This window comes from Rissa tridactyla, chromosome 3 (assembly GCF_028500815.1).
Source record: "Rissa tridactyla isolate bRisTri1 chromosome 3, bRisTri1.patW.cur.20221130, whole genome shotgun sequence".
NCBI classification, from domain to species: domain Eukaryota; kingdom Metazoa; phylum Chordata; class Aves; order Charadriiformes; family Laridae; genus Rissa; species Rissa tridactyla.
The window spans coordinates 126,779,985-126,806,290 of NC_071468.1; the positions used below are offsets into that span (position 1 = coordinate 126,779,985).

General features: G+C 50.9%; 1 protein-coding gene across 7 annotated transcripts in view; it reads left to right on the forward strand.

Annotated features, from left to right (window-relative positions):
• Window positions 1-26,306, forward strand: part of ASXL2 (ASXL transcriptional regulator 2) — a 122,907-nt gene that overhangs the window by 46,059 nt on the left and 50,542 nt on the right. For 5 of the 7 annotated variants that reach the window (XM_054196118.1, XM_054196120.1, XM_054196119.1 and 2 more), the window contains 2 exons: window positions 5,700-5,808; window positions 11,423-11,582. In XM_054196118.1, the coding sequence (XP_054052093.1) occupies window positions 5,700-5,808; window positions 11,423-11,582 (269 nt within the window). Of the gene's footprint in view, window positions 1-5,699; window positions 5,809-7,037; window positions 10,644-11,422; window positions 11,583-15,869; window positions 18,199-26,306 lie in introns of those variants that run through there. The other 2 variants (XM_054196121.1, XM_054196123.1) reach the window with 2 other exon arrangements.

The following is a 26,306-nucleotide window of genomic DNA, read 5'->3' on the forward strand; positions in this document are numbered from 1 at the left end:
CAGATGTCTGAGCTAATGATTTTTTCTGTCAGGAATTTGGCGTGTTTTCATCAGGAAAGTGCTTTTGTTGCCAGGAAAGTGGCCCGATGAAGCAGAAGCGCGTTACCGAGGTGAACCACTGAAATTCCTGAATACATTTGAGAAGGGCTCGCGTTACTTGGTGGCTGGATAAAGTTACAACCTCTTGATTGTGCGTGTAGTCCGTTTGCAGTGCAGAGGTGAGATTCAGGGTGCAACGGCAGATCGAGGTCCCTTTGGTGTTGGCAGAACCCGAGTCACAGGGGAGCGGGGTCTGGAGGACTTAGGTGTTGCTCTTGCTCCGCTGAACAAAGCGGGAGCTGGAAGCTTCTCCCCAGCTCACCGGCGGCGGGGGCACCGCCAGCACGACCCGGCTCCAGCTGCAGCTTTCCCTCGGCAGAGAGCGAGCTGGGAACCCCCCACCGGCGCTCCCCAAACCTGTGAGCTCGGGAATTCTTCTGCCTCTCAGTTATGCTAAGCCTAATGGGAAAGAATATTTTTCACAGTCTTTGTTAGCACGTGTGATGTAAAAATATTTATCTGGGTTGAAAAACTGGCTGGAATGTGCACTGGAACTCTGCTGAATCAGCTGTAAAAATACAGGGTGCGACATAATGTTTTAATAAAACCTCGCGTATGACTCTGTCTACAGTAGCTGGTTCTTGGGGCAAACCCCAGCAGTTCGGTAAAATCCGAAGCGTGCCCTGTCTAGATGAAGCATCTTCATTCAAGTGCGTTAGTTTATGTAAAAAACTTCTAGCCATAAAACTGAGTTTGGAGTTGTATCTACTGGTTATCCCAGATAAAAACATCACAAACTGAATTAGTAGAAGAAAATAAGAAAATACAATTTTGATTTGGAAGCCTTCCCTTGTTTCCAAAAACAAACCACCCCGCCAAGACCCGCACCCTCCGTGTAGGATGGAGGGAAGCCCTGGAGGGGCTGAGGGGGCTGTTTAGTCTCTGTGCTTTTAGTGGTCATTTGCACCAAATTCCCAACTTCTGGCCAAATATTTTGACCTTGCATTTAACTGAGAGCGAGATCCCTTTGCTGCCCACAGCCTCTCGGTAGCGGTTAATACTGGGTGAAAACAGGGCCGTCTGCGAGAACAGGGGAATGTGGAAATTTAACACATTTGAAAAAGTAATAGTTGGTCTTGGCTCGTTTTGGAAGACTCTTAAATAATTCAAGGAAAACAGCCCTGGGGGGGTGAAGCGGCCTCTGAGCGTTAGCTGTGGGAAGGCGGTGCAGGGGAGCTGGTAGGAGGGACAATATTTGTTTAGGTCCCTTTGGGAGAATTTGATGTTAATGGACTGGGGCGTCCCGGTACAACCGCAGAGCTCCCACCGATGTCTGAGTCTTCCTCCCTCCCCCATCGCTGTGCGCGTGGTGCCTGTCCACGCTGCAGTGAGCTGGGAGCCAGTTTGCTGTAGGTAACTGGTGGAACAGGCGCCTGCAGTGAGACTGTCCTCAAAAGCAGTGGGGTGGTTCCTGCCTCTAAAACTGAGAAGGTTTGTGCTTCTGCATCTCAAACCCTTCATCTTCATGCGAGAAGCACAGCTTGAGCGTGCTTAGAGCCCACTGATGACCACGATCACAAAGCTGGAGAACATTCCAGTTCAGAAGCTTCAGAAGTCAAGTTCAGGGCTTGAGCTCCAACAGATCTGATACAGCTTCCCCAAAGGGGCCGTGGAGGAGCGCAGCAGTTGCAAACTGGCCATGGCGTAGTCTTGCTGAGCTCCGCTTCATCTTCTCTGAAGGATGAATCCTGTTTTGAGAGCTCCAGAAGGGCTGGTCCCTTAGGAACCGCCTCCGTAGAGCTGGTGCTCAGCAGTGTGGGAGGCTGACGGTGGCTCCGCATGCGGAGCAGTGTGGAATTGGGTGGGAAGGAAGGGGTTGAAGTGGAACAGCGGGTAGCGATGAATCTGGAGCGGGCAGCAACTGGCCTTTCACTTCACCTGCTTCCTGAACTGCTGGTTTTGAGGTGGAATGACAGGAACTGTCGGACGCGGCCGATGGTCCGCTGTGTGTTCCTGGCAAACGGAGATGGCCTTCATTATTTAAAAAAAAAAAAAGCAGCAATAAAATAAATGGTGTAATAACATCTCGTTCCTAAGGCTGTTTTTAGCAGCTGTTGCATTTAAAATAACAAAAGGTAGGCTGGGTGCAAAACACAGGTAGCTGGAAAACGAATTAAGTGAATAATGGGGGATTCTGGGCAAAGCGCAGCACGGAACAAGGGAAGGGGGAGATCTTTCCAGTCCAACAAGAACAAGTTTCATCGCCGAGAATAACCGTAACCGCAGTCTCTCCGCCCGTTTATTTGTTAGCGAGCCGAGAGCTGCGGGCCAGGGGCTGGAGTAGCGCAGCAACAGCTTTTATTGAAGAGAAATGCCCAGGGTGCTTTCCCGAGGGATGCAGGTCCTGTCCAGCCCCGTGGCTGCGGCTTCATCCGAGTCCTGGGGTGAGACTCTCACTTGCTTTCAAATATCTTCTTGGGGATCCTTGTTTTTTTTTTTTTTTTCATTTCGGAGGTTTGTGTGTCAAACCAGGGTCTTTATCAGTCGCTCACAGAGGCAGAAAGGATGTAAGGCGACGTGAAGACCACACATGTTAAACCCAAATCAATAACACCCACACTCCCCCTTTTTCTTTTTTAAAATTCAGTGGGACTTGTCCACTGATTTTTAGCTTCTAAAATTTTCCCAGTAAGCTCTATGAAAGGCTGGAACAGCGTTAACGTTTGTGCCAGCTTTCTTAGAAGAGCCTAGAGAGGAAGACACCTAACTACAGATGGGTAAACACGAGAAAAAAAGAAAGCAAAACTAGCGGGTCAGCTGTTAACAATGGAGCGGGTTCAGTAGGAGCCATGGAGATGCCAGACCGGTATGGCTTTTGTAAAGATAGGTCCTGCCCAGGCTTCATTCCTTGGTGAGCTTCCAAAGCGCAGCTCTGCCAAGGCCTTTGTGAAATGCTTGGCTTAACGTTGATGTTCTGCTCTCATACAGTTTTTAAAAAGAATGTGCTCCACAAGCTAAAGGTCAGGTACGTGGCAGAGCTTCCTCCTGCCCCTGCGCTCCCTGCACAGGAACGCTTCGGTGCCTCCAGTGCTATTCAGCGCACGATTAGTGATCTGGAAAGCAGCATAAACCGATAATTTTCTAGGTGCAGTGACAGGGGGGATGACGATGAACTGGTGGGAGGAGGACAGGTGTATCCTCTATACTGCCAGGTACAGCTGGGCCTGTATAAAATATGCTCGTGTGCAGTTCGTGCATAGTGCTCGCCTGCAGAAATCCCACCCAGGAGCGAGGAGGAGAAGAGGGGAAGGGCGTACCCTGGGGAGCAGTGCCTTTGGAAAGGATTTGGGGTTGCTGTAGGAAATCACACTGAATCGTAGCTCCAGGGAGACCCCGTGACTTTCTGGAGAAGAGGATTAGCCTCGTGAAGTGAACGCGTGGCCGTGGTGAAGCTGGCCTGAGAAGAGTGGCTTCCAGTTGTGGTGTTCACGTTTGCGGGAGCTGCCGCAGCACTGAGGAACGTGGACGGAAAAGCCGTGGGAGCAGCAGGGAGCGATGAAGCTGAGAGCTGGTTTCGGTGGGGTCAGGCAGGGAGGTGATGAGGAGAGGTTGTCTACAGCATACAAATGTATTTAGCAGGAGCTTTTATTCAGCAGTAGGGATTCTGGCTGGATTCTCAACCTAGGTGTGCCGAGCCTGAAGACAGGCACGAACTCTCGGCAGGGATCAAAGCGAGGTGCTGACGTTACTGGTTTCTCGGTCGTATCATGGTTGCCTGTCTCTCCAAAAGACATCTGTTAGCCAGAGGAGTCGCTGGGTCAGTGTACGAGTACCTGAATGACACTGAGTTTTGCCACGTAAGAACCAGAAGGGGAGGAGTGGGTGGTCCCTGGCACCCCTGAGCCTCAGCTGCTTCCTCCGGCGCCGCTGGCTTTTGCTCGAGCATCAGGCTGAGCCGTCTGCCAAGGCGGTCAGGTGAGCGCTGGGCTGGGATTTAGAAAATACCTTCCTCATCACCATTTTCACTAGTATTTGTTAACAAATGTCGCTGGCAAAAACTCGTAAAGCACAAGATCCCGCAGAGCAGGGATGCTGTACAGGCTGTTTTCTGTCCCTTTGTGTGGAATAGCGTAGGTTTGAAGGAGATCATCTGCTCTGACTGTGGGCTGCAACCCCACGGGGATCTCTGCTGGTGGGGGACGACTGCATGCCCCTGCCCAGGCTCATGCCCGAGCCCTGGGGTGTCCCAGCCCGACCAGAGCTCCCCCAGAACTCCGAGGACTTCTCCAAGCCCGTTTCTCGACCGGAGGAGCGAGCAGCCCGCAGGATCCCGCTCTGCAGTGCTGCGGGCAGGGGGACCGGGACGGTGCCCTGCCGGCTCCCCACCAGCAGCAGTCCCTCCGATGGGGACCGGGGTCTCGCTGTACGCTTGTGTAATGGTCAGCAGAGCTGGGAGCGGGTCTAGCGACATAAATACTAGCCCTCCTCTGGTAATGGGATTTCTCCTGTGGTTCCGGAGCCGCCCTGTCTGGCTGGCGTTCCTCATAGGGTCTCCAACCTGTTAGCTCGGACGCGCTGGGGCGGAGGGGACCAGACCTGCTTCAGGACGTTGGCTTCTCCTCGTACCAGGCATCAGAAGTTCAGCTGAACGGTTTTGCTGCTCTCGGGCAGAACTTGGAGCGCGTGTGCCCTGCCGGCAGTGCCGGAGGGCTGGGCTCCTCCTCGCCTTTACTTCCCTTCCCTCCCAGGGTTGTTTCACTGCTGTTGATGGGACTTGTTTGAACGTTCATAGAAAAATTTAGTACAGACAAACAGCTGCATCTCCTGCTCGGGGATTTCAGTCAATCAGTCGCAAATTTAGGTTTTTTGTCAATTTGATGGTCTGGTTCCAGCCTTTGTGGCAGGGCGTTGGGAGGCCAAAGCTCACTTAATCTCACAGCTGCCGTCTAGGGGTCGAGCTCGATACCGATACGCTTTATGAGCAAAGACACCTATTTCCTAGAGGGCATGATCAGCCTGACCCTGCAGTGGGAACAAAAGCCACCTGCCTTGCCATGTCCACCTGATTTTGCTTCTGTCCACAGTGGGCTGGGTTTAAAAAAAACCAAACAAAGAAACCCCCACCAGCACCGGTGAAAAGATGGATCTTCCCTCTCGGTTCTCTGGCTGGGATCAAAGATCTCCATTCTTTCCAGGGGAAGTTGCTTAATTGGTTTCTATTATTTATCCCATAACTCCCATTTCAGTATGTTGTGGGTTTTCTTAAAAAAAAAAAACAATTTTCAGTAGCTCCACGGTCAGTCGTTAGCTCACAACAAATCTGCTCTGAGTTTCAGATGAGCAGCGTTGAATATCTAGAGCTTTGAAAATGTGTGGCCACTTTGATGTTCTGCAAAAAAGTATTGGAGAGCCTGAATTGGGGGTTTTTCTGTTTGATTTTTTTTTTATCTGGGACTGGAGTGCGGGTACGTGGACTGGTTTCACTGGTGCTTATTACGGCAGCTTCAACTTGTATTCTCCTGGAGAGTAGAAGTTGGATCTGGGATCTTTCCGCCTCTGCATGCGTGATGGTCGGGCGAGGGACCGTGATTGTCTGCCGGCAGAAGACGAACGCGACCGGATCCATTCAGACATGATTGACCTTGTGCTTTTGGTTGCAGTGGGACTTCTCCTCTGGCATGCCTGAATGCCATGTTACACACCAACTCCCGAGGGGAAGAGGGCATTTTCTATAAGGTGCCGGGCCGCATGGGAGTCTACACTCTGAAGGTAAGTCTCGGCTGGGGGATTCCGTTTGAATGCTCAGGTGACTTTAATCCCATTAAAAATCCACGGGATTAGGATAATCCTGCAGAGGGAACTGTTCCTCAGTAGCATGAATTGTAGCGTGAGCTTTCCCTCCAAAGCAAACACCGAGTCTTCGTGCTTCTGCTGGTGAGCACCTGGCTGCTGAAATGCAACTGAAGGCGCTGGGTTTGTCCACCGTGGTGTAGTTTGCTAATATTAATTACTATCCCAGAAATAAAAGAGTAGTTAAAATGGTAGTGAAATTTTAGCCCTAAAAGGGTAACTTCATCTTCAGTGATCTCAACTCGTATCTAGAAATGAAAAATTCCCTCCTGCTCAGTCAATTTAGTAGGCAGAGAACATTTGTAGGGGACAAGTGTGCATTCCTTGGTTTAGCTGGTTAACATCTTCAAAAGTCATCTTCCTGTGAAACCCTTTTCCCCAGTTAGACTACTAGAAGGAAGCCAGCTCACACGGTTCTTGATTCCTCTGTAAGGCTGAATCCGAAGACCGTGCCGTAAGGTAGGATTCCTCTCCCTGCACATAGACTGCTCCGGTGTAGGTGTCTCCGCTGGAACCACTTTCCATGCTCGACAGAGAGAAATAAGAGTTTCTAACAGGAGATTCATCTCATCCTAAAATATTCAAAATATCTGAGAAAGTGCTTTACAGGTGCCAGTTAGTTTACCAAGGAAATCAACTAAGAATTGCCCAGAAAAAGCCGTCCTCATTGTCGTTGTCAAAATTTTAGCTAAGCTGAATCCCGTTCTCACCGTCTCCTCCCTCCACCCTGTAAGCTGGAACAGCACATTATTCCTTGAGTATTTGTATACAACACGACAACAGAGGACGTCCCGTTGGGTGCCGTGCATTGGTGCTGATGGGCCATTAGAGTGAAACATCTCCAGAGCTTCCAAAAACGCCACTGCAAGACATCCGGCAGCCTTCTCGCATCGTCGTGCCGAGCAGAGGTTGAGCTGATCTCAGCGCAGCGACGTGGAAGTCCATAAGACAGCGGGCTGATCAGGTGTGCTTAGGGCAAGGGCTGTCAGGGGTAGAAGGGAAGGTGGTTATCTGCGTGCTAATAAACCAGACTAATTCTCGCATCATTTGTTTCACTACAGGAAAGTATGAAGTTGTACATTTTAGGAATAAAGAATGCAGGCCCTAAATCCGGAGTGGGAGAGCAGAGTTTTGTCAGGAGGTGATGACTCAGAAAAAGATTTTGATCCGGTGGTAGACAAGTAACTGAGGCATTGTCCGTGCTTTCTGTGTCGCGTTGTGGCAAAGCTTTGCTGAAAAGTGTCAGAGAAGAACAAAATAATTAGGAAGAAATGTCCCTTTTGAAAGATTGCGAGCGCGTTGCTAGCGGAGTAGATCATAGGCAAAGTCAGTGCCTAGAGATTAAACCTACGCAAAGTGGAGTTTAAGCGTGCGTTTGAGCAGCAGAACACACCGAGTTACTGGGGTAGTTCAGTTTGTTTTGCCCATGAGATCTGCACGTTAAGACCGATTGTATTTCCTAATGTTAAACTTCAGCAAAACTCCAATAGTATTTAACTCAGCGTAGGAGTAAGTTGATTAAATGTAATGATTTGTGTTAATTAGGAGGCTAAACTAGCTGCTGAGCTATTCCAAAGGCATATCGTGTCCTGCATGTCTAAAGGCACCGCGGTTTTGTTGTCATCTTTCCTCTCTGGGGGCTGTGTAGTCTGGAGGTGGCAACTTAGGGAGCAGCGAGAACCCCGGAATGCCGGGGAGGAAGGAGTCTCAAGTCCCCTCTGCCGTGGCCCGTCCCAGCAGAGCCGGGAGGGGCCTGGGACCTGTGGAGACCGTGCGTGGAATGGGGAATCCTTCTGAGGATCCGTGATTAACAAAAGCACGATGGCTTAGGCAGCAATTAGAAGGCTTTGAAGAGCAGGGCTGACCGTTCCCCGAGGAACGCGTTGTTACACCACAGAGGGGTGAGGGAGAGCCGGGGGTCCAGTAAATCTCACTTCCCAAAAGAGGAAGTTTATGGTAAAGTCCCTGGGGGTGAAGCAAAGTTGCACTTCCATCTCTGCTGGCTCACCAAACGGGTCCTTACTCTGAGCGGGGTGAGCCCCTGGCCCAGGCTGCCCAGAGCAGCTGTGGCTGCCCCATCCCTGGAGGGGTTCAAGGCCAGGTTGGCCGGGGCTTGGAGCAACCTGGGCTGGTGGGAGGTGTCCCTGCCCAGGGCAGGGGGTGGACTAGAGGATCTTTAAAAGGTCCCTTCCCACCCAAACCACTCTGTGATTCCATGCTATCATTGAACTGACTGGTTAATGTTAGTGGGGCTGGTGCTCTCACTGTCCGTGTCGCTGGTAGGATTTAGACTGGAAATTGATGTGCTGACACGGAGAAACTGGAGTCATTTTGGCAGGAGGTTAAGAGAAAAAAGATCAGAGTAGTAAAAAGTAAAACAGAAAAGTCAAAACAAAAGCGAGGTACGAGGCGTGCACACACTGTGTATATTGTCTTAGACTTTTTTCGCTTCTGGATGCCTTTGTTTCTCTCTTGGATTCCTCTGCATCGCTGCCATTGAGGTGGGAACATTGGGGTGTCTTTGCGCGAGGAGGGACGTGGGGCACCTGCAGATGCTCCCTGTCCCCATCCTTCAGCGCTTCCCCTCGGTGCAGCCAGGAGCTCCCCGTCCCGTGGCACGGCAGCACCCACGCGGCCCCCGCTCGCACCACGTCCCAGCGCCCGCCCGCCGAGATGAGCTGCTGCAAGGCATGTTATTTGGAAGCCCAGTACATCGGGTTGTTGACCTTCGCGTAGACCTCTCACCCCCACTGTGTTTTTATGCTTGATGATTTCCAAGTGTGTTTCCCTCTGCCATCTTCAGGGTTGTTGGTCCCAAGTTCATTGCTAACGCTGAGTACGAAACAGCATCTGTCCCTGTTTGGATGATCGTGTTGTAGCTCTGCCCTTGTGCCCTTTGGATTTTTCCCCGTGGTGCGGTGGATTTGCTGTTCACCAGCAGCCTGGAAGATTCCAGGCTGGAGGGATATTTTTAACGTGATATTTGGAGAAGTCTGACTAGATCAGCTTTTACCACAGGTACTAAAACCAATGCACACCATCTTACCAGCTGCGTTTATAGGACTGATAGGTAAGAGACCAAATTTTATTTGATTATTGAGTATAGTTCATTAAAAGGAGTAGTTCACTTGTTGAAAGAAGTGTAGTGCAGGGAAGACGGTTCTGCAGTTGAGAGTTCGCTTCTGCTTCGAAAGCAGAACTTGCAGTAGGGTGAGCTGCAGGTGCATGCCGGAGTTGGCGTGAGTGGAGATCTCATACTGACGCCTTGCATGGAAATTTCAAGAGAATGCAGGAGCCACAGTGCAGACTGGACAGCACATCAGAAGGTACTGGTGAAGACCGTTCACTCCCAGCTGGAAGGAGAGCCATTGACATTGTACGGGCTTTGTGAGCTCCTGGGGCTGCTGTCTGTAGAAGCAAGGGGAGGTTGGAGTCACAGTTGTTGGTGGTGGGAAGGGACCTCTGGAGATCATCTCGTCCCACCCACTGCTTAATGCAGGGTCAACTGGAGCACGTAGCTCAGGACCGTGTTCACTCATGGTCTAGTTTCGAATTCCTACAAGGATTGGAGACCTCAGCTTCTCTGGGAACCTGATCCAGTGTTTCATCGTTCTTGCAGTAAAGAAGTTTTTCCTTGTGTGGAGGTGGAATTTATGTGTTTCAGTTTGTGCCTGTTGCCTCTTGCCCTTCCTCTGGGCACCACTGAGAAGAATCTGGCACCGTCGTCTTTACCCCCTCCTGCCAGAAATGCCAAGTCAGGAAAAGGCAAGAAGCCGAGGTTTTCCAGCTGCTCCTGTGTTCCTCCCTGCCTGCCGGGAGGTGAAGGCACCTCGCACCGAGGCTTCCTCTCCTCTCAGCAGAAGACTTTGAAAGAGACATCTTGAAAAAACTGCAATAGATAAACGTGTAATTGCTGCATCTCAGGTGCCTAAATTTTCTTTCCAAAGGTTAAGCTATAAAGGAGGGTTAGTGAAGGGAGTGTCAGCACTAGGAATACACAAGTTTAATCTTGGTCAACTTTGGTGACACTTGATATGAGTAGAAAGACTTTTTTCCTGCTTTTGGTGACAGCTTCTCTTCCATTGCGGTTTACAAGTAACTTCTAATGTGCACTTGGAAGAACTTTATTTGTGAAGTGCAAGATGTGGATGCAATTGAGTATCTGATCCTATTAGTTCACCTTGCTGATGGAAGAGGTCTGGAATTAATTAAATTGATAACACTTGTGTTGTCTTCAATACTTTTTGCCATTACATGTGGAAATTAGCCATCGCTCTAATTTCAGAGAAAGGACAAGAAATCAATTGTCTCCAGTTAAAGGGAGAGGTTTTTAATTCTACTTTTTCCAGTGGGTGTTAACAGGAGGATGTTTTGCTCTCTGGTGCACGCAGGCCGATTCGTTTCTCCAGCTGGTACGAGCACTGTCCTGTTTGCCTTGGACAGTAAACGTGTAAAGTTCTGGTTACATTACTAATGAGGAATTCAGGATGATAGCATAATTTCAGGAATGCCATATGACTCGGCCGAGGTGATGAGACAGAAAAGAGGAGCAGTGATAGAATCGCAGAATCCTCTGGGTTGGAAGGGACCTTTCAGACCGTCGAGTCCAACCATCGACCCAACGCTGCCAAGGCCACCACTACCCCATGGCCCTCAGCACCACGTCTGCCCGGCTTTTCAGTCCCTCCAGGGATGGCGACTCCACCACTGCCCTGGGCAGCCTCTTCCAATATTTGGAGCGTGGCCGGTCTCAGGTGGGGACGGGCTGGTGCGTGCGGTCGCTGTCCTGCCCTTCGTGGCTCAGCGCCTCTGCGAGGTGTGCCCAGCGGTTTTGGGTGGTCGGACAGTGGTGACGTTAACGACCACAACTGGAGCAGAGAACAGCTGTCACTAACGAGCGCTGATCTGCAGCGTAGGTTGAGATCTGACTCCGGCAGGATAATCACTAGAGGGCAGTCTGGGTTTAGGTGTGGACAGGGCCACCACCGCCGCCGGTCTCTCTGCTGGCCCTTACCGGGCTGGCCCGGGGCGAGTGCGGTGAACCCAGCGCCCAGCCCTGGGGCAGAAACGCCCCTCGCGCCCGGTTGTGCGAGCAGCTGTGCCGGGGACCTGTGCCGGCAGGCCAGGCGCTGCCGAGGACCCGCTTGGAAAAACAACGCTACCAGGGACGGGGGGACACTGAGCCGTCGAGCTGGTTTGCTTGTGTTGTAAAGTTCAAAAATGGAGTGGATTTTTGTGAAGCGAGAGTGTGCTGGAGTTGGTGATTAGGGGTGGCGAGGACAGGCACAGCGGGTGCGTGAGGGCGGGCGAGCGTGCCGAGCGAGGGCGGTGTAAAAGACGGTAAATATTTTATGGGAACTGGCAGAAGACAGCATGGGTATTTAAGAGGCCAGAGGCTAAGCAGTTCTGACATTGCAGCATAAAAAAATCCACACTCAGTGCTTGCTAAATAAACCCGCTAATTTTAAGTATTTTGTTAATTGGAAGAGTTTGTTGTGGAGTGGGTAACTGCATCTGTTCCTTCCCTTTGCAGAAGGACGTTCCGGACGGGTTGAAGGAGCTCTCTGATGGCTCGGAGGAGAGCAGCGATGCCCAGTCCGACTCCCAGAGCTCCGAGAACTGCAGCAGCAGCAGCAGCAGCAGCGACGGGTGCAGTAACAAAGACGGGAAGAAAAGCAGATGGAAAAGGAAAGGTAATTTTCCTTTTCAGGAGCGATGATTTTAACATGGTCTGTCCCTGTGAAGAACTTTGGGGTTTTTTCCTTATATATAAAGACAGTGTTACAGTGGCCGTTTCCATTGTGCGTATGGATTGAACTCATGACACCCGTTCTGTTTCACTGCCGTGGGCACCGAAGGGGGAAGGTGCCTGTAATTAAGTGTATTTGAGGCCTTTACGCCAGTCACAGGCCAGCATGCTGTGCTGCACGCCCAGGAACAGCCCGTCTAATTCTTCCAGGTTTTTCCGCCACCCCCTGCTCCCCCAGGAAGCTTCCACCTCTTACCCCCGGCCTCTTCTGATGCTTTTGGATGCAGCGCTGACTAGGAATGAGCACGGGATCTCCGAGGTTGAAGCCTGTTGTGTGAACTGATGGATCCCGTAGGGTTTGGTCTGAGCCACTGCGCTCTTTTCTGTGCTGCTGTGGACTCCTTTCCCTCATAAACCAGGCACTGTTTAGGTGTGCGACTGTCGAACACTGAATCGCTTACAGCCTTAGCTACCACTCTGAAGTGCTGGGTTTTGCCCCACTCCCGTACCTGGGTGGTTGCTGAAGCTGGATGGCTCAGCCGTGTTTCGAGGATAGCCAGATTCTGGCTTTCCTACAGAAGAATGCTCTTGGTAGAGCAAGAGTACCAAGCAGAGGAAATAGTGGATTTCATTTTGTTTTGAATCCTGATGTCTTGGCCACTCAGAGGAGGCGATGTATCTCGTCAGACACTGCCGTATCATGCTGTCGTACTGTTTCAGGACAGCGGAAATCAGCACCTCTCAGCCATTACAATATTTACATCCTGTATTAGTAATAAACTGAAGTTTCTGTCTTGCCCGCCTCCACATGACACCTATTCATTTGACCAGTGTTGTCTGATTTCTTTCCTCCTTCAAAATTCTGCTCAGAAGTCTGCTTGTCTGCTGAGATGCCATGAGCTGAATTAATACAGAAGCCATAATAAAACGTGAGGATGCACCAGACATTGTTCTCTGAGCAGGGAGAGTCTTTGCACCCCAGTGTTGTTATTCTCTGTTAGCAGTACGTGTGCTTCGGAACTCCCAGCCCTGTGAAGCAGCTCCGGGTGCTCCTGGCGAGCTGTTGGTGCAGCTACTGATGCTGTAACTTCACCCTTCGCTCCCATCCTTTCCTTTTGCCTTGTCTCCTCAGTCATGCACTGAATTCCTTGGCAGAAATGAAACGTTATTTAGGAAGTTATTTCCAGTGCAATAGGACACCTGAGTGGAAGCAGATGAGAGGTTTTCTGAAGCGGTGGCAGACTCGCGATAGCCGGTGGGGTCTGCTGAGACCCTCCCGTGGGTGGGGAGGGAGTCACTGGGTGAGAATGTGCTCGTCCCTGTGGCTCACCTGGACCAGACCCTGCCCGGAGCTTTCCCTGCAGTCACAATGCAAATCACAAAAATAGAAGTATTATGCAGAATGTTAAGCATTTAAAGCACCATGAAAGTATGAAACGTTAAAAAAAACTTAGAAGAAAGACGCCAGGGCACATACAGGACTTGTTTTACTGTCCCAGGCCCGAACTCTCCTCTCACCTGTATCTTCCACCTTTGCTGCTGCTGGCAGACGGGAGCTGGAGGTGAGTTAGGGGTTACCCCATAGCCCGGGGGAGGTGAGTTAGGGGTTACCCCATAGCCCGGGGGAGCTGGAGGTGAGTTAGGGGTTACCCCATAGCGCGGGGGAGGTGAGTTAGGGGTTACCCCGTAGCCCGGGGGAGCTGGAGGTGAGTTAGGGGTTACCCCGTAGACCGGGGGAGGTGAGTTAGGGGTTACCCCGTAGCCCGGGGGAGCTGGAGGTGAGTTACCAGACGGGTTTGGGGCAGCCTGGCTGTACACGGGCAGAGGACAGGACTGCTCGTCTCGCGGCCTGCCGGAGTGCCGTCCTTCAGCTGTCAGGGTAAGGCATAAAGGTCTCTAAATTGGAGGGGCATGGATTTGATGGATGGACCACTCGGTGGATAAGGAACTGGCTGGATGGCCACACTCAGAGGGTTGTGGCCATCGGCTCAATGTCCACGTGGAAACCAGTGACAAGTGGCTTTATGCTGCTCCTAAACCGGACAAGTTTATTTCTAACTCTTGAGTCATTGTTGATACGTGATAACCACTTTCTCTAGGAATCTGTTACGGTTTATTTAAATGATGTCTTTGCTGCTGGCATGTGTTTACTCTTTTATGTGCTCCTTTTAATTTCTTTTTAATTTGTTCCTGTGTTTCAGTGTGGCTCTCCTTTTTATGAAGTTGAGACACCGCCTGTGGTATTTTTAGAAACTTCCTTGTAGATAAAAATGTTTTCTTTATTAAAAAAAATCAAACTAAACCAAAAAAACAAAATGCCAAAACTTGTTAGTTCATCTAGAAATCAGAAGCTTCATGCAAGAACAAAATTTTCTGCCCTTTATGACACAAAAGAACATTCAAAGGCATAAGTAAGTCATCTGGTACTGTGCTCTTTAAAAGGTTTTGGTAGGGGGAGTTTGGGTTTTTTAAGCAATTTGAGCAACACTGAAGTTCTAAGTACATTGTACTATTACGTTGCGAAGGAGGTGAGCAACCTCTTGCCTTTATGGGGTGTTGCAGGACAATGGTGATACACCGTCCTGCTGGAATCGGTGCTCGTGGCTTCTGGCGTGACCTTCAAGTGCGAGTGAATATTGAGGTTTTGCTTTGTGGCCGGGAGGACGGAAATACCTACCTGTGTTTCCTTGCGTAGATCCTGGCTGAATGAGCTGCTCTCATCTAAAATACAATCTCTTGGTTCTCTTAACCGGTGGGCGGATGGCTGGTTTTTGCACTACATGCGTGCAGAGCTTGGATTTTGGCCTGCGATATCAGGTGAATTTCTCCCAGAACAGGTCCAGTCCTGCCAGTTCTGGGCACCCCCCGTCCTGGTGCGGGTCAGAGCTCTCCCCGAGCCTGCTGCAGCGGGCAGGGGGCTGTGGCACGGGCAGGAGCACGGCTGGCAGTGCCCCCCGAAGCTGCCAGGGTTAGCTCGGGTTGGGAAACGTGTGCCGTTGGGACTTTGCTGGTACCTTCCTGGTGAGCTCTGTCTTAGAGCAAGATGAGACAACGGGCTTGTGCGGCGTGGCCGCGCGTTGGCCCTCTGTACACGGCAAATCGGCCCCGCTCGGTGGCTGCCGACGCTGCTGTGTCAGTGATGGCTGGAGGAAGGGAGCGACCGCGCCGGGGGCTTTCCCTGAGGGCTCTTCGCAGTGCCGGCTGTTCTCAAGTTCTTGCTTTGCAGCGCGTGTTTCCTTCCTCTCTTGTTGTCCCTTTCCTCTTTCTCCTCTTTCTCTGTGGCAGTGGGGCTGGAGAGCAGCGGTGCTCTGCCCCTTCCACTGTCCCCCTGTGCCACCTCTGCCACCCCGCTCGCGGTGCGTTATTGATCCATGGGGACTCCTGCGGTGCTGCTCACCAGTGAGCACATCCTGGTGGTATCCAAGAAGACAGCAGGGGTTTTTGGGGGGTTTTTTTTGAGCTAATTTAGACTTGCTGCCACTCATGTGCCCGTTAAGCTCCAGCACTTGGAAGCATGTCTGAGGAGCACCTTTGCAAACGCAAAGCAGAAGCAGTAGGAATGTCCTACTCCAGAAGCAGCAGTAGGAATGTCTTCTCGATCTTTTTTTTTTTTTTCCTGCAGCACAGGTTTTCTTCTGAGATTTAAAATGAAATCACAAAAGCTGAAAGAATTATGCACGTTTGGTGTGCTCTAATAAATAAATGCCATCAGATGTCTGATGTTCACCTAGAGTGAATGGTATCCTGACCACTTGGTATGAGGCACTTGTTGGATGTGTCCACCGGTGAGGCCCCACCTCGAGGGCTGTGTCCAGGTTTGGGCCCCTCACGCCAAGAAAGACCTTGAGGGGCTGGAGCGTGTCCAGAGAAGGGCAACGGAGCTGGTGAGGGGTCTGGAGCACAAGTCTGGTGAGGAGCGGCTGAGGGAGCTGGGGGTGTTCAGCCTGGAGAAGAGGGGGCTGAGGGGAGACCTTCTCGCTCTCTACAGCTCCCTGAAAGGAGGGGGTAGCCAGGGGTGTCGGGCTCTTCTCCCAAGGAACAGGCCATGGCACAAGAGGAAACGGCCTCAAGTTGCGCCAGGGGAGGTTTAGGATGGATATTGGGAACAATTTCCTCCTGGAAAGGGTTGTGAAGCATTGGAAGAGGCTGCCCAGGGCAGTGGTGGAGTTGCCATCCCTGGAGGGATTGAAAAGCCGGGCAGACGTGGTGCTGAGGGACATGGGGTAGTGGTGGTTTTCATCGGTGTTGGGTTGATGGTTGGACTCGATGATCTGAAAGGTCTCTTCTAACGGTAACAATTCTGTGATTCTATGAAGTGCGGCAGAGAGCCTTGTTAGGGATTCTCAGTAAGAGCCATCCTTGACCAGGCAGCAAATGGGAACCTGCTCGTTTGTTCTGGGCGATTCAAGGTGGCCAAACGTGAGGCCGATGGCATCATCTTCTGTCGGTAGCTGCAGAAACCCACACGCTCCCACCAAGCTGGTCCTGTAGCATGTCCAGAGTTGGGTGCACCCATGACGTTATCTTTTTTTAGGTTTGGAAACAAGGCTTGGCGCTTGATTTTGGTCTGGTTTGGAACAGTAGCTTCTAAAACTAATTTCATCCAGACTCAAATGAGTAGCTGGGGGGTTACAAAGATCTTTCTGTCCCTGCTTTTCACAATGGTCGGTGGCTGGGACAGGAGAAGAGGCGCCGGAGCTGCTCCGATGGTGCCAAAGGCTGTGGCTTGAACTTGTGCTTTGGCAGACACGTGGAAACACGCGCGGGCGATGCAGCTGCCCCAGCTGCGGGAGAAGCTTCTGAAGCTCGCCTCTTTGCAGACATTCAAATCGGTCGATGCCAGGACATAAACATACCGCAGATTGGACTTTGCTAGTTCTAGGTCTCATGACTTCATTTTCCTGTGACAGCTCTCACTCTTCTGTCACTAAATAACATGCCTGGTTTATCTTCCCAGGGCCGTTTCTTGGCTGTAACATCACTTTGCACCAAAATTAAATGATCCAGAACTGTTAAATGAGATAAAATAAGGTACTGTGATGGCAAATGCTTAAAAAAATCTTTGCATGAAGCATTTTCAAATTCTAACATTTGTAAGGCATCTCTTAGGTCACGCTCTGTTATTTCAGAGGCAGTAATTTTCCCTGCGTGGATCCCACACCTCTCCGTTTGTTTCTCAAGGTGCAGCGCAGCTGTACTGGGAGCAGGCGCAGGCACGTAGGAAAGAGCTGTGCTGCGAAGGCCACGGGGAAGAAAGCTTTCTTTCATTTTTAGTATTTCACTCACTTTATGCATCTGCAAAGATTCTTTTGGTTTCCCCCAGCAAAACCTGAAGTTTCGTAACCTTGCTATCTATAAAAACGAGCTTGCATTTAACATCCTAGGACGTGCCGCGAGAAGCAGAATGAAAGTAGAAAGTGCGAAGGGCTTGAGCTCCCTCCCTGCCGCGGTTCATCTCGGCGTTCTGCGACCTGGGGCTGGTCACCTGGGTACCGGGCAACCGGGTGCCGGTTCCTGCCCCTTGTGGTACCTCCTGGCAGGGACGGTCCTGGCCGCGGGGGACACGGGGACACGGCGATGCTGCTGGCCGCTCTCCTCCTTGGTGCCTCTGTGCCCTTTGCTGCTGATTTCTCCTACAAGAGTAGAAGAGTTTCTACATCGAAAGAGGTTTTATTCTTAGTCGGTACGTTTGTTTGCTCTGCTTTAAAGTAACCAAAAAAGCATTAATTTCCAATTGGAAAGATGCCTTCGGCGTTGAGCTGTGTAGCGTCAACTCTGGAATGCAGCACTCCTACACGGCCGCTTCCTGGGCTGGCTCTGCTTGCATGAAACACACAAAAGCCTCCTTCCTCGTTAAAAAAAAAATAATAAAAACCTCTAGTCGCTTAAATTCAAGAATAGCCCGGTTTCAGCCGTAATTGTGGTGTGGCATTGCTCGGCTGCTGGCCATGTTTTCACCTGTGGGATGTTTGGGATGGGGTTGTCAGCATCCACTGAGCCCTCTGGAATTCGGCCGATCCCGAGAGCCTCAGTGGGAAGCAACATTAGTCCAGCTTCTTTTTTTGGCAAGGACTGGGAGGATAGTTTTTATCATGAGAATACGGAATTCTGATAAAAATCAAGGGAGTGAATGCAAACCGGGGTAGACAGCGAACAGATGAGCTGTGCTCATATTATTTTGCTGAGAGGCTTTGACTTGGGCTCTTTGAGACTGCAATTCAGCTTGACGTGACATTATTTTTGCTCATATACATATAAAACAGGAAGCGCATTCAGATAACATCAACACTCATTTCCTTATATGTACAAAGTGCCCTGACAGCAGCAAAACTGACACTTTGATTTTAGAAAGGATAGAAACCTTTGTGCATTTGCAGACCCACATGGGCCGTACACGGCACCAATCAGGAGCACGGGGGGAGAAGTTTAAAAACAAGCCCCGTGCGTGGTGTCCTGCACCTCTGTGCCGCAGGGAGCCGGGAGCAGCCCCGACTGCGGAGCTCCAGCAGCAGCAGCAGCAGCGATGTTCATGGAGCAGCTCCGTGCCCTTCCCCTGGAAGGTAAGATGCGGTTGTTCCCCCGGGCACCTGCGGCGGGTTCTTGCTTTGGGGGATGAAGCGGGTGCGTTTCTGGCGGGGTCCCTCTGTGCCCAGCAGAGGTGACAGACACCTTCTCTTCGGCCTTGAAGCAGCTGCTCGGCTCTCGTCTTTGGAGTTTGATGATAAAAACAAAGCTTTGTTTGGATACAGCGCTTGTAAAAGGGTACTGCCAAGCCTCCGTGCGTTCTGTGTTGGTTTAAATCATCCTGAAACTTAGTGGGAATGCCTCATTCCAGGTGCTTTTATCACCGTTTCGCCAGCACGCTTTGTAGGACAACTTGCAAGTAGTTTGTTGTAATGCAGTCCGTGAATGTGCAATACAGCTGCTCAGCGTCGTCGTCTGTGTGCGCGCCTCGTTGGTACCCCTGGGGCTGTTTCTGAGCTCGAGGTTACTGATGTCGTCTGTCCTTACGGTGTCTGGCCATAAAACACGTATAACTCAGTCCTGTTTCTGCAGTCAGCCGCAAAGCGTCAGTTGACTGGAGTGGAACCACAGTCGGTGCCTACACCTGGCTTTGCAAGCTGGTACGAGGAAATGAAAGGCAATGGGTTCCAGCGTAGAGCTGCCAGGACTTTCATGGCTTCTGACAACAAAAGGCTGTCAAAATTGGATTCTCCTTTAATTTCTGCCATGCCCCTGGTGTACCCTTTCTAAAACGAGTCATCCTGAAAGAGAAGGACCTTGTTTAGCTTCTAGAACTGACACCTTCTGCGAGAGCCATTGCAGTAGCAGGTCTCTCCTCTAGCACAACCCAACCTGAGTCTGCTGTCTTAAAAACAGGGGGAAAAGGGACAAAAAGTCAGATGGTAAAGTGAACGTTAAAGGAAAAGGGGAAACAAACTGGGCAAGATCATCGATAATCCTTCTCGATTAGCCAGCGACCAGCTTGTCTTTTATGTCAGACGGGTGCTGGTGGGTCCCTCGTGGCAGTCCGAATTTTGTCTGACCAGGTCAGTGTTCAAAGTGAAAAGTAACTCTGTTTGGCAAAATGTCATTTGCTGAAAATAGGTTAGAAGGTTTTAGTAAGGTTAAAATAGGCTATCGGCATAAACTCTTCTTAAATAGGACAGCGAAGGAAAATATCTGGAGTAATTAAACTTCCACACTGTCTTCACTGCCAATGGCCCGTGCTTAGGAAAACAGGAATAAGAAATAAAACACTGTTCTATACCTGAAATTTTGTGCGCTGTCTCTTAGTATAGAGGAAACCTTGGGAGTCCGGCCGCACGGAAATGCCCCTTCGCAGTTGGAGGGCGAGACCTGCTGGACTGGAAGAGCTTCGCTGTGACGGTGGCTCTCGGCTCCCTTAATGACCAGCCGTGGCCTGGTCACCGCACTGCCTTCGGAAAGCGCTTTGCTGCTGCCCGCCCATAACAGCTGCCAAAAACAAAATTTAAAAAAAAGAATTCTGTTTGGTTTATGTCATTTTGTTTCTTCCTGCTAAAGATTTGGTAGAAATATCAGCTTTTCTAAATACAGCCAATTCCTGCTTGTGCTCGTGACTCATGGGGAAGCTGTTTCCCGAGTATCACATTATGCAATTTACCAAGGAATCTGCAGACATGAAGACAAAAATGTTCCTTTTTCCTTTATTTATGTTGGTGTATCTGCTATTTAGGATGGTATATCGTAGTATCCAGATTTGGAGTGAGCTGTAGTTTTTCCTAGCGAGCTGTACAGCCTCCGAGGGCTTACCCTCTAGCAGTCACAAAGTTGTGTTTCCATTAGACTTCACAGCAGTTTATTATTTTTTTTAATGTTGCGTGAGCCACAGTCATTAGGCTGTGGTCACAGGCACTTACACGTGGCTCTGCCTTTGGGAGGCATTTTAGACATGTAGAAAAATGGGTTATAAAGTTGAAATCTACAGTACAAGATTTTTTGCATGACTTCCCATGCATGAATTTTCCACAGCAGCTAAAACTCCTCAGAAGTCCTGAGAAATGACTGATCGGTTTTCTACAGGACCTTCAGTCTCTGCTTTTACCGAGTGAACTTTGGGGATCCTTCCCCAGCACTTTACCAACCCCTCGGCTTTACGGGCCGCGGCCGCTCCCGCCCCTCCTCTGCAGGGACAGGAGCCAGCCAGAAGCTGCGGTGGCTGCGGCGGTGCCGGAGTGGTGGCATCGTCCCGCCGTCCGGTGCGGGAACTGGAGAAGCTTTGGGCATCGTTCCTGCCCTCTGTCCCTGACCGACGTGGGGAGGGCAGCCGCTTCGGGGTGGTTATTCCCATAAGCAGAGTATTTCTAAGGTGCTGTATGGCCCCAAAATATTTCCACTGAAATGTCAGGAAATGGGATTTAGAAGTCCCTGATTTAGTCTGCAGAAAACTGAAGAGTGGCTCAGCCACTTTGTAGGAGAGGGAACACCTCTGCTGGGAGGACAGGCTGAGAGAGCTGGGGGGGTTCAGCCTGGAGAAGAGAAGGCTCCGCGGAGACCTTCCAGCCCCTGCCAGTCCCTCAAGGGGCTCCAGGAAAGCTGGGGAGGGACTCTGGAGCAGGGAGGGGACCCGTGGGACGAGGGGGAAGGGTTTTACACTGGAAGAGGGGAGATTTAGGTGAGATATTGGGAAGAAATCCTTTGGTGTGAGGGGGTGAGCCCCTGGCCCAGGTTGCCCAGAGAAGCTGTGGCTGCCCCATCCCTGGAGGGGTTCAAGGCCAGGTTGGCCGGGGCTTGGAGCAACGTGGGCTGGTGGGAGGTGTCCCTGCCCAGGGCAGGGGGTGGCACTGGGGGGCCTTTAAGGTCCTTCCAACCCAAACCATTCTATGACTCTCTAATTTAATACGGCGAGCACTTTTCAGAAAAAAACGGTTTTCTCAGGGGTCCTCATCCCCCCAGCAGGTGCTGTTTGGCCCCAGAGGTGCCCGTTTGGGAGGGCAGCGTCAGCCCTGTGGGAGCTCGGTCGCTTGTGTGTGTAGCTGGGGGGGGGTGCCTGGTCCTCTGACAGTGGTTCCCCACACTCAGCACCATCCCTGTGTCCTCAGGGGCATCCAGTGCGCTGGAGGCATGATGGACTGGAAGGATTCAGGCAAAGAGCTGGAGTTTGAGAGCAAAGAGGAACTGAAAGCTGTCGCGTGTGTCTGCAGCTGCGCGGGGCGGGCAGAGGAGCAGCAAAACCACTTCTGTCTCAGTGCTGAGCTTTGCTGTCCCGATGCTTTCTGGGTGCATTCCACAGGGTTCTCAGGAGCTTCTCTGAGCTAGAGGCTTAGGAAAATCCAGCACGTGCATGTTTGTTAAGAGTCGCTGAGTATTGATACATTCCTTCAACCGGACTTTCCAAATATATTGCATTACAATTAGCAATACCTTTGCTGCCAGGGCTGACAGCAGGCTCTGCGCTGAGGCGTGGGGCAGGGACACCTCCAAGTGTTTCTCTGCGCCCAGGAGGTCTCCAGCAGATAGGAGGTGAACACTGGCGGGCTTTGAGGGGCAGCCCGCTCCGACCTCAGGAGCCCCAGGGTGATGGAAATGCTCTTGTTCAAAGCGACCAAGTCTCCTCTCGGTGACAGTCTGTGAGGACGTTCGGGAGTTGGCGGCAGAAGCTTTCCCGTGGAGCAGGGAAGGTTTTGCTGTGCAGCACCCACAGAAGACAGGCTCATGTAGCAAGTGATTGGACAAGAGGAAACGGCCTCAAGTTGCTCCAGGGGAGGTTTAGGATGGATATTAGGGAAAATTTCTTCCCTGAAAGGGTTGTGAAGCATTGGAAGAGGCTGCCCAGGGCAGTGGTGGAGTCGCCATCCCTGGAGGGATTGAAAAGCCGGGCAGACGTGGTGCTGAGGGACATGGGGTAGTGGTGGCCTTGGCAGGGTTGGGTTAACGGTTGGATTTGATGATTTTAAGGGTATTTTCCAACCTAAATGATTCTGTGATTCTGTGTCCCACCTCCTGTCACCGAAGGGAAGCATGTGCAGCCCTGTCTGGGCAGGGGCAGCTCCATGAATGAGCTTCCTCATCTGGGTTTGTGTCTTCATTGCTTCAACTTCTCTGGCCTGCTTTTGAGATTTTTGCAGCTCATTCCGTAATTCCATGTCAAACAACATCTGCGTGACTTTGCCTTTTTGCCGCATGTACAGTGTCATGTTCATTTTTTTCCCACAAAAACGTATGCCGAGTGCCTTTCCTCTCTAGAAAAAAAGGTGTCCTGTGACCTGCTGCTCTTCCAAGCTCTGTATTGTAGGACAAAGAGAACACAAACTTGGAAATAACAAACTTCCCTTCACAAGAAGCCGCATGGAGAAGACAAGGGGCAATGAGTACAAGTTGGACCAGGGAAGGTTTCATTGCAACGTAAGAAAGACATTTTTTACAGTAAGAACAATCATTCACTGGAACCACCACCCCGGGGAGGTGGTGGAGTCTCTGTTGCTGGAGACGTTCAAGATGCAGTTGGACAAGGTGCGGGGTAATCCCATCTGGCCTGCCTTTCCCACCGAGCTTGGACCGGGTGATCTTTCGAGGTCTCTGCCCACCTGGGCGTTCCTGTGGGTCTCTGGAAAGCTGCCGGGGAGCTGGGCATCTTCACTGCCAGGGCATCGGAGAGGCTCGAGGGCCGCTCACTGGGAAAACGCAGCGGGAATTGCTGCTTTGAGAGGGACGAGCTGAAGGGCTCCCAGCCCGTGGCACTTGTGTGCTTGGCACCTCGGTGCCTGTTCTACCAGCTGAGGACCTGCTTCGTTCTTCAAAGCAAAATGCACGTTCAGGAGATGTTTGAGCTCTCAGCACGCAAAGCCTGAATTTCTCGTTTCACTGGCATGACAGGATCCTCCTCTAACCTCTCTACATCTATTTTTTTCCTTATTCCCTTTAATCTTGAACTTGTTCTGTACTGAATCAGTACTGTTGGGTTTTTTTAACCATGTGTACTGTGGTACTGAGGTTGTGTGTCTTCCATCTCTGCATGCAGAAGAAACCTTGCCAGGATGGGTTGGTGGTCTTTCTGCGGGCAGGAATCACGATCCTCAGCGCTGGCAATCTGGCAGCTCAAGGTCTTGGGAATGAAGAGTGCAGCTCAGTCTCAGGTGTGCTCACTGAAGCTCGCTGTGCTCCAGAACAGCAATAGTGGGTCAGATCGCAGGCCCGTGTAGCCCGGTGGTCTGCTCCGGCGTTGATCGGCAGCAGTAGCCCAGAGAAGGTGCAAAAAGAGCACAAGAACATGACAGGCGCAGAGGCTGGCTCTCACTTGCTGCCTGTGGGTCCGGTCCCTCGGAGCTGTTGTACAGCTTTAGCACTGCCCTGCAGTAAGGATCTCCCCTGCTCGACGTGCCATGCAAAGAAGTATCTCCTTTTGCTTGGTCGGGTTTTTAAAACCTGGCATTGTGTAAATTCATGTCATGCCCCTCAGCGCTTGTATCTGAGTCTGCACTGTTGCTCTGCTCGCTTTACCATGCCACTCAGGATTTTACAGGTGACTTACATTGCTAGTCACTTATCTTTTCCAGGCTGAATGACCCCTCTCGTTCCTCATGCAAGGGCCATTCCGTCCTTGTTGGGCTTTTCTAGCTCACCTAGACGCACTTAGAGCCGGTATCAAAATGGCACACAGGCTTCAAGAAGTGGGTGCCTGAATGTTTTGTTTCTGTTCTGTATTTCTTTCCTGGTAGTTCCTGTCATTCTGCTTGCTTTGACCAGTGTTGACCTGAGGCTTTTGTACGAGCATTTGTTATAATACTAAGATAACGTTCCTCTGTGATCATTGTCCAAGTTGTCCATCAGCCCACGTGTTTTTCCCCGAAATACTTGGTGTCATCGGCAAACTTCACCGTTTGCGTATTTTCCAGACAATTTAGGAATACAATGCTTGGATATCTTGACAACCTCCCAGTGTTCTCTGCTGTCAGATGTGTTTTTGCTCTACACATGTGGTACCTGGGCGCTGAACAGGCCCAGTGAGGAGCAGCTGGGCAGGCTGACCGTGACGAATTCAGGCTCTGCTTCCTTCTTTCGCGATTGCAGAAACCATGTAAAAAAAAAAAAGAGTTTCCAGAGAGATGTGCTTAAGGAGATGTGCCACACTGTAACTCAGAACTGCTGGAGGGAAACCAGGTTAAAGTACGTGTTAGCGGTTGGAGGACCGAGTAGAGCCGTGTTTCTGTCAGGTCAGTCCTTCCAGGAGATGAACCGTCTCATGCAATAAAATCTCTTGTGCCCGTGAAAACCACCTTGGCAGAGTAATTGCTCTGCCTTGTTTGGGGCGGAACCTGCCGCCCCTGAGAGCTTTGGTTACGTACGTAGAGCGAGCTGTATTTCGGGCAGCGGCGTGTTTGTATTTCATGCTGCTGCCAACACGTCAGGCTGCAGCAGCAGCGCCGGCTCCATGCAAACGATGTGTCTCTAGTGGGCTTTGACCACGCTGTGGTGTTTGTCATAAGCACGCTGAATTTGCTTGAATTTCCTGTCCAACCATGTATAAACTATTTATGTACACGCACACACACACTACTGAGGTGCAGGGCTGTGAGGAGGCTTCCTAACCGTTGGTGGGTATTGTACAGTGTTTGCCCTGCGTGACCAAAAACATCCAATAGAGGATAAAAACGTTTTTAGGTGGACTGAAATTTAGTTTTTAAGAAATGGATAACGCGTATTCTGGAAGCGCTGGCTCGGCAGCCCTGCCTGGTGCTTACCACACAGGAACTGGCGTTTCTCCTGCGCTTTGCTTTTCAAATAAGCACTGGCCCCGTAACTGCCTCTTCGTATTTTCAGCATCGACAGTAGCGAAGTTCCAACTTGCAGTGATTGCTACCAGCTTGGTAGTCATCCTCAGCGGTGGAGGACTCATAGCAATATATAGTACATTTTTGATTTTAGTTGCTTCCTTTGCTGCTCCTCTAGAAGCAGAATTTTCCTATTCCGTATTTCCGATGGGTGATGCGATTACCTGGGAGTTACTGGTGGTCTAATGGATGGCTCTGTAACGACCTGCAGGTTTCAGTTGTGCTTTCTTGGCAGCGTTTCTCTTACCAGTCAGATTTGCTCGTGTTTCCATCACTTGTGGGAAATTAGACCTTTGAAAATGAAGTAGGTGTATCAGTGCTTCCGACCGTCTCTGCCCGTACCGACGGCAATACGGCCGCGCTCCCTGTGCCCTCAGCAGTTTCCCTTCTTCTCGTTCAGTCGTTAATTCTTTTCCCCTCAAAACATGGTCTGCAGTAATTTCCTGATTTTTGAAAGCACTACAGCTTTTGCTGACGGTCTTTTAAGACTTTGCAGTTTCTTTCCATACATTGTATATTTTATTTATTATTTATTATTTCCATATATTGTGAGACTTACCCGCTGGTTACCACCTTGATTCACAAGATCACTCAGAATGAAGGGATCTGGGTAGGTGTGAAGCAGACGGCGGTGTGCGGTGAGGATCCCGTCCCTGCCTCCGTCCTGTCCCCGGGCTGGTCCCTGTGGTGCTGGCGGCAGTCAGAGGGGCGCGGGGGACCTGCCCGTTCCTCCTGCGAGCAGCACCTCCTCCGGGGTGCCATGGGCGGCAATGGGAGGGGGGCTGTAGCGAAGGCCGCTCAGCAGCCTTCTTTCAAAGACCCTTTTCACTTGCCAAACTTTCATTTTGGAGCTTGGTTGTCTGTCTGTCTGTCTGGGGAAGGAGGAGTGTCTTCGTACAGCAGCAGGATCTCTTCAGCTGCCGCTGAGAATAAAGTGTAGGGGAATTGATTATTTTTTTTGGTCCACTTAAAAGCCTTATTTTGCCAGTGTAGTACACAGCCATGGCGGTGCCTCAGCCCAGGACTTTAAATTTGACTGCGTAGTTTCTCGCTGGGGAAAAAAAAAAAAAAAAAAAAAGACCAACAATTTTTTGTTTCCACGACATTGCGCCTGCATTTCTGAGCGTCGGGGCCGCTCGGTTGAGCCGGTTTGCAGCAAGGGCACAGGGCAGAGCAACAGGAACAGTCGACAGAGAGGCAAGTTTTTAAGCATTGTTTGTTTTTCACCGGAACTGTGAGTATCTCAGCTTGGCTCTTTCCCTGGTTTCAGTTCGAAGCTGTGGGATCCGTCGGGAGACGCAGTTCGGGCTGCGCCGCTGCGGCCCCTGCTCCCGCGGCCCATGCGCCCCACGCGC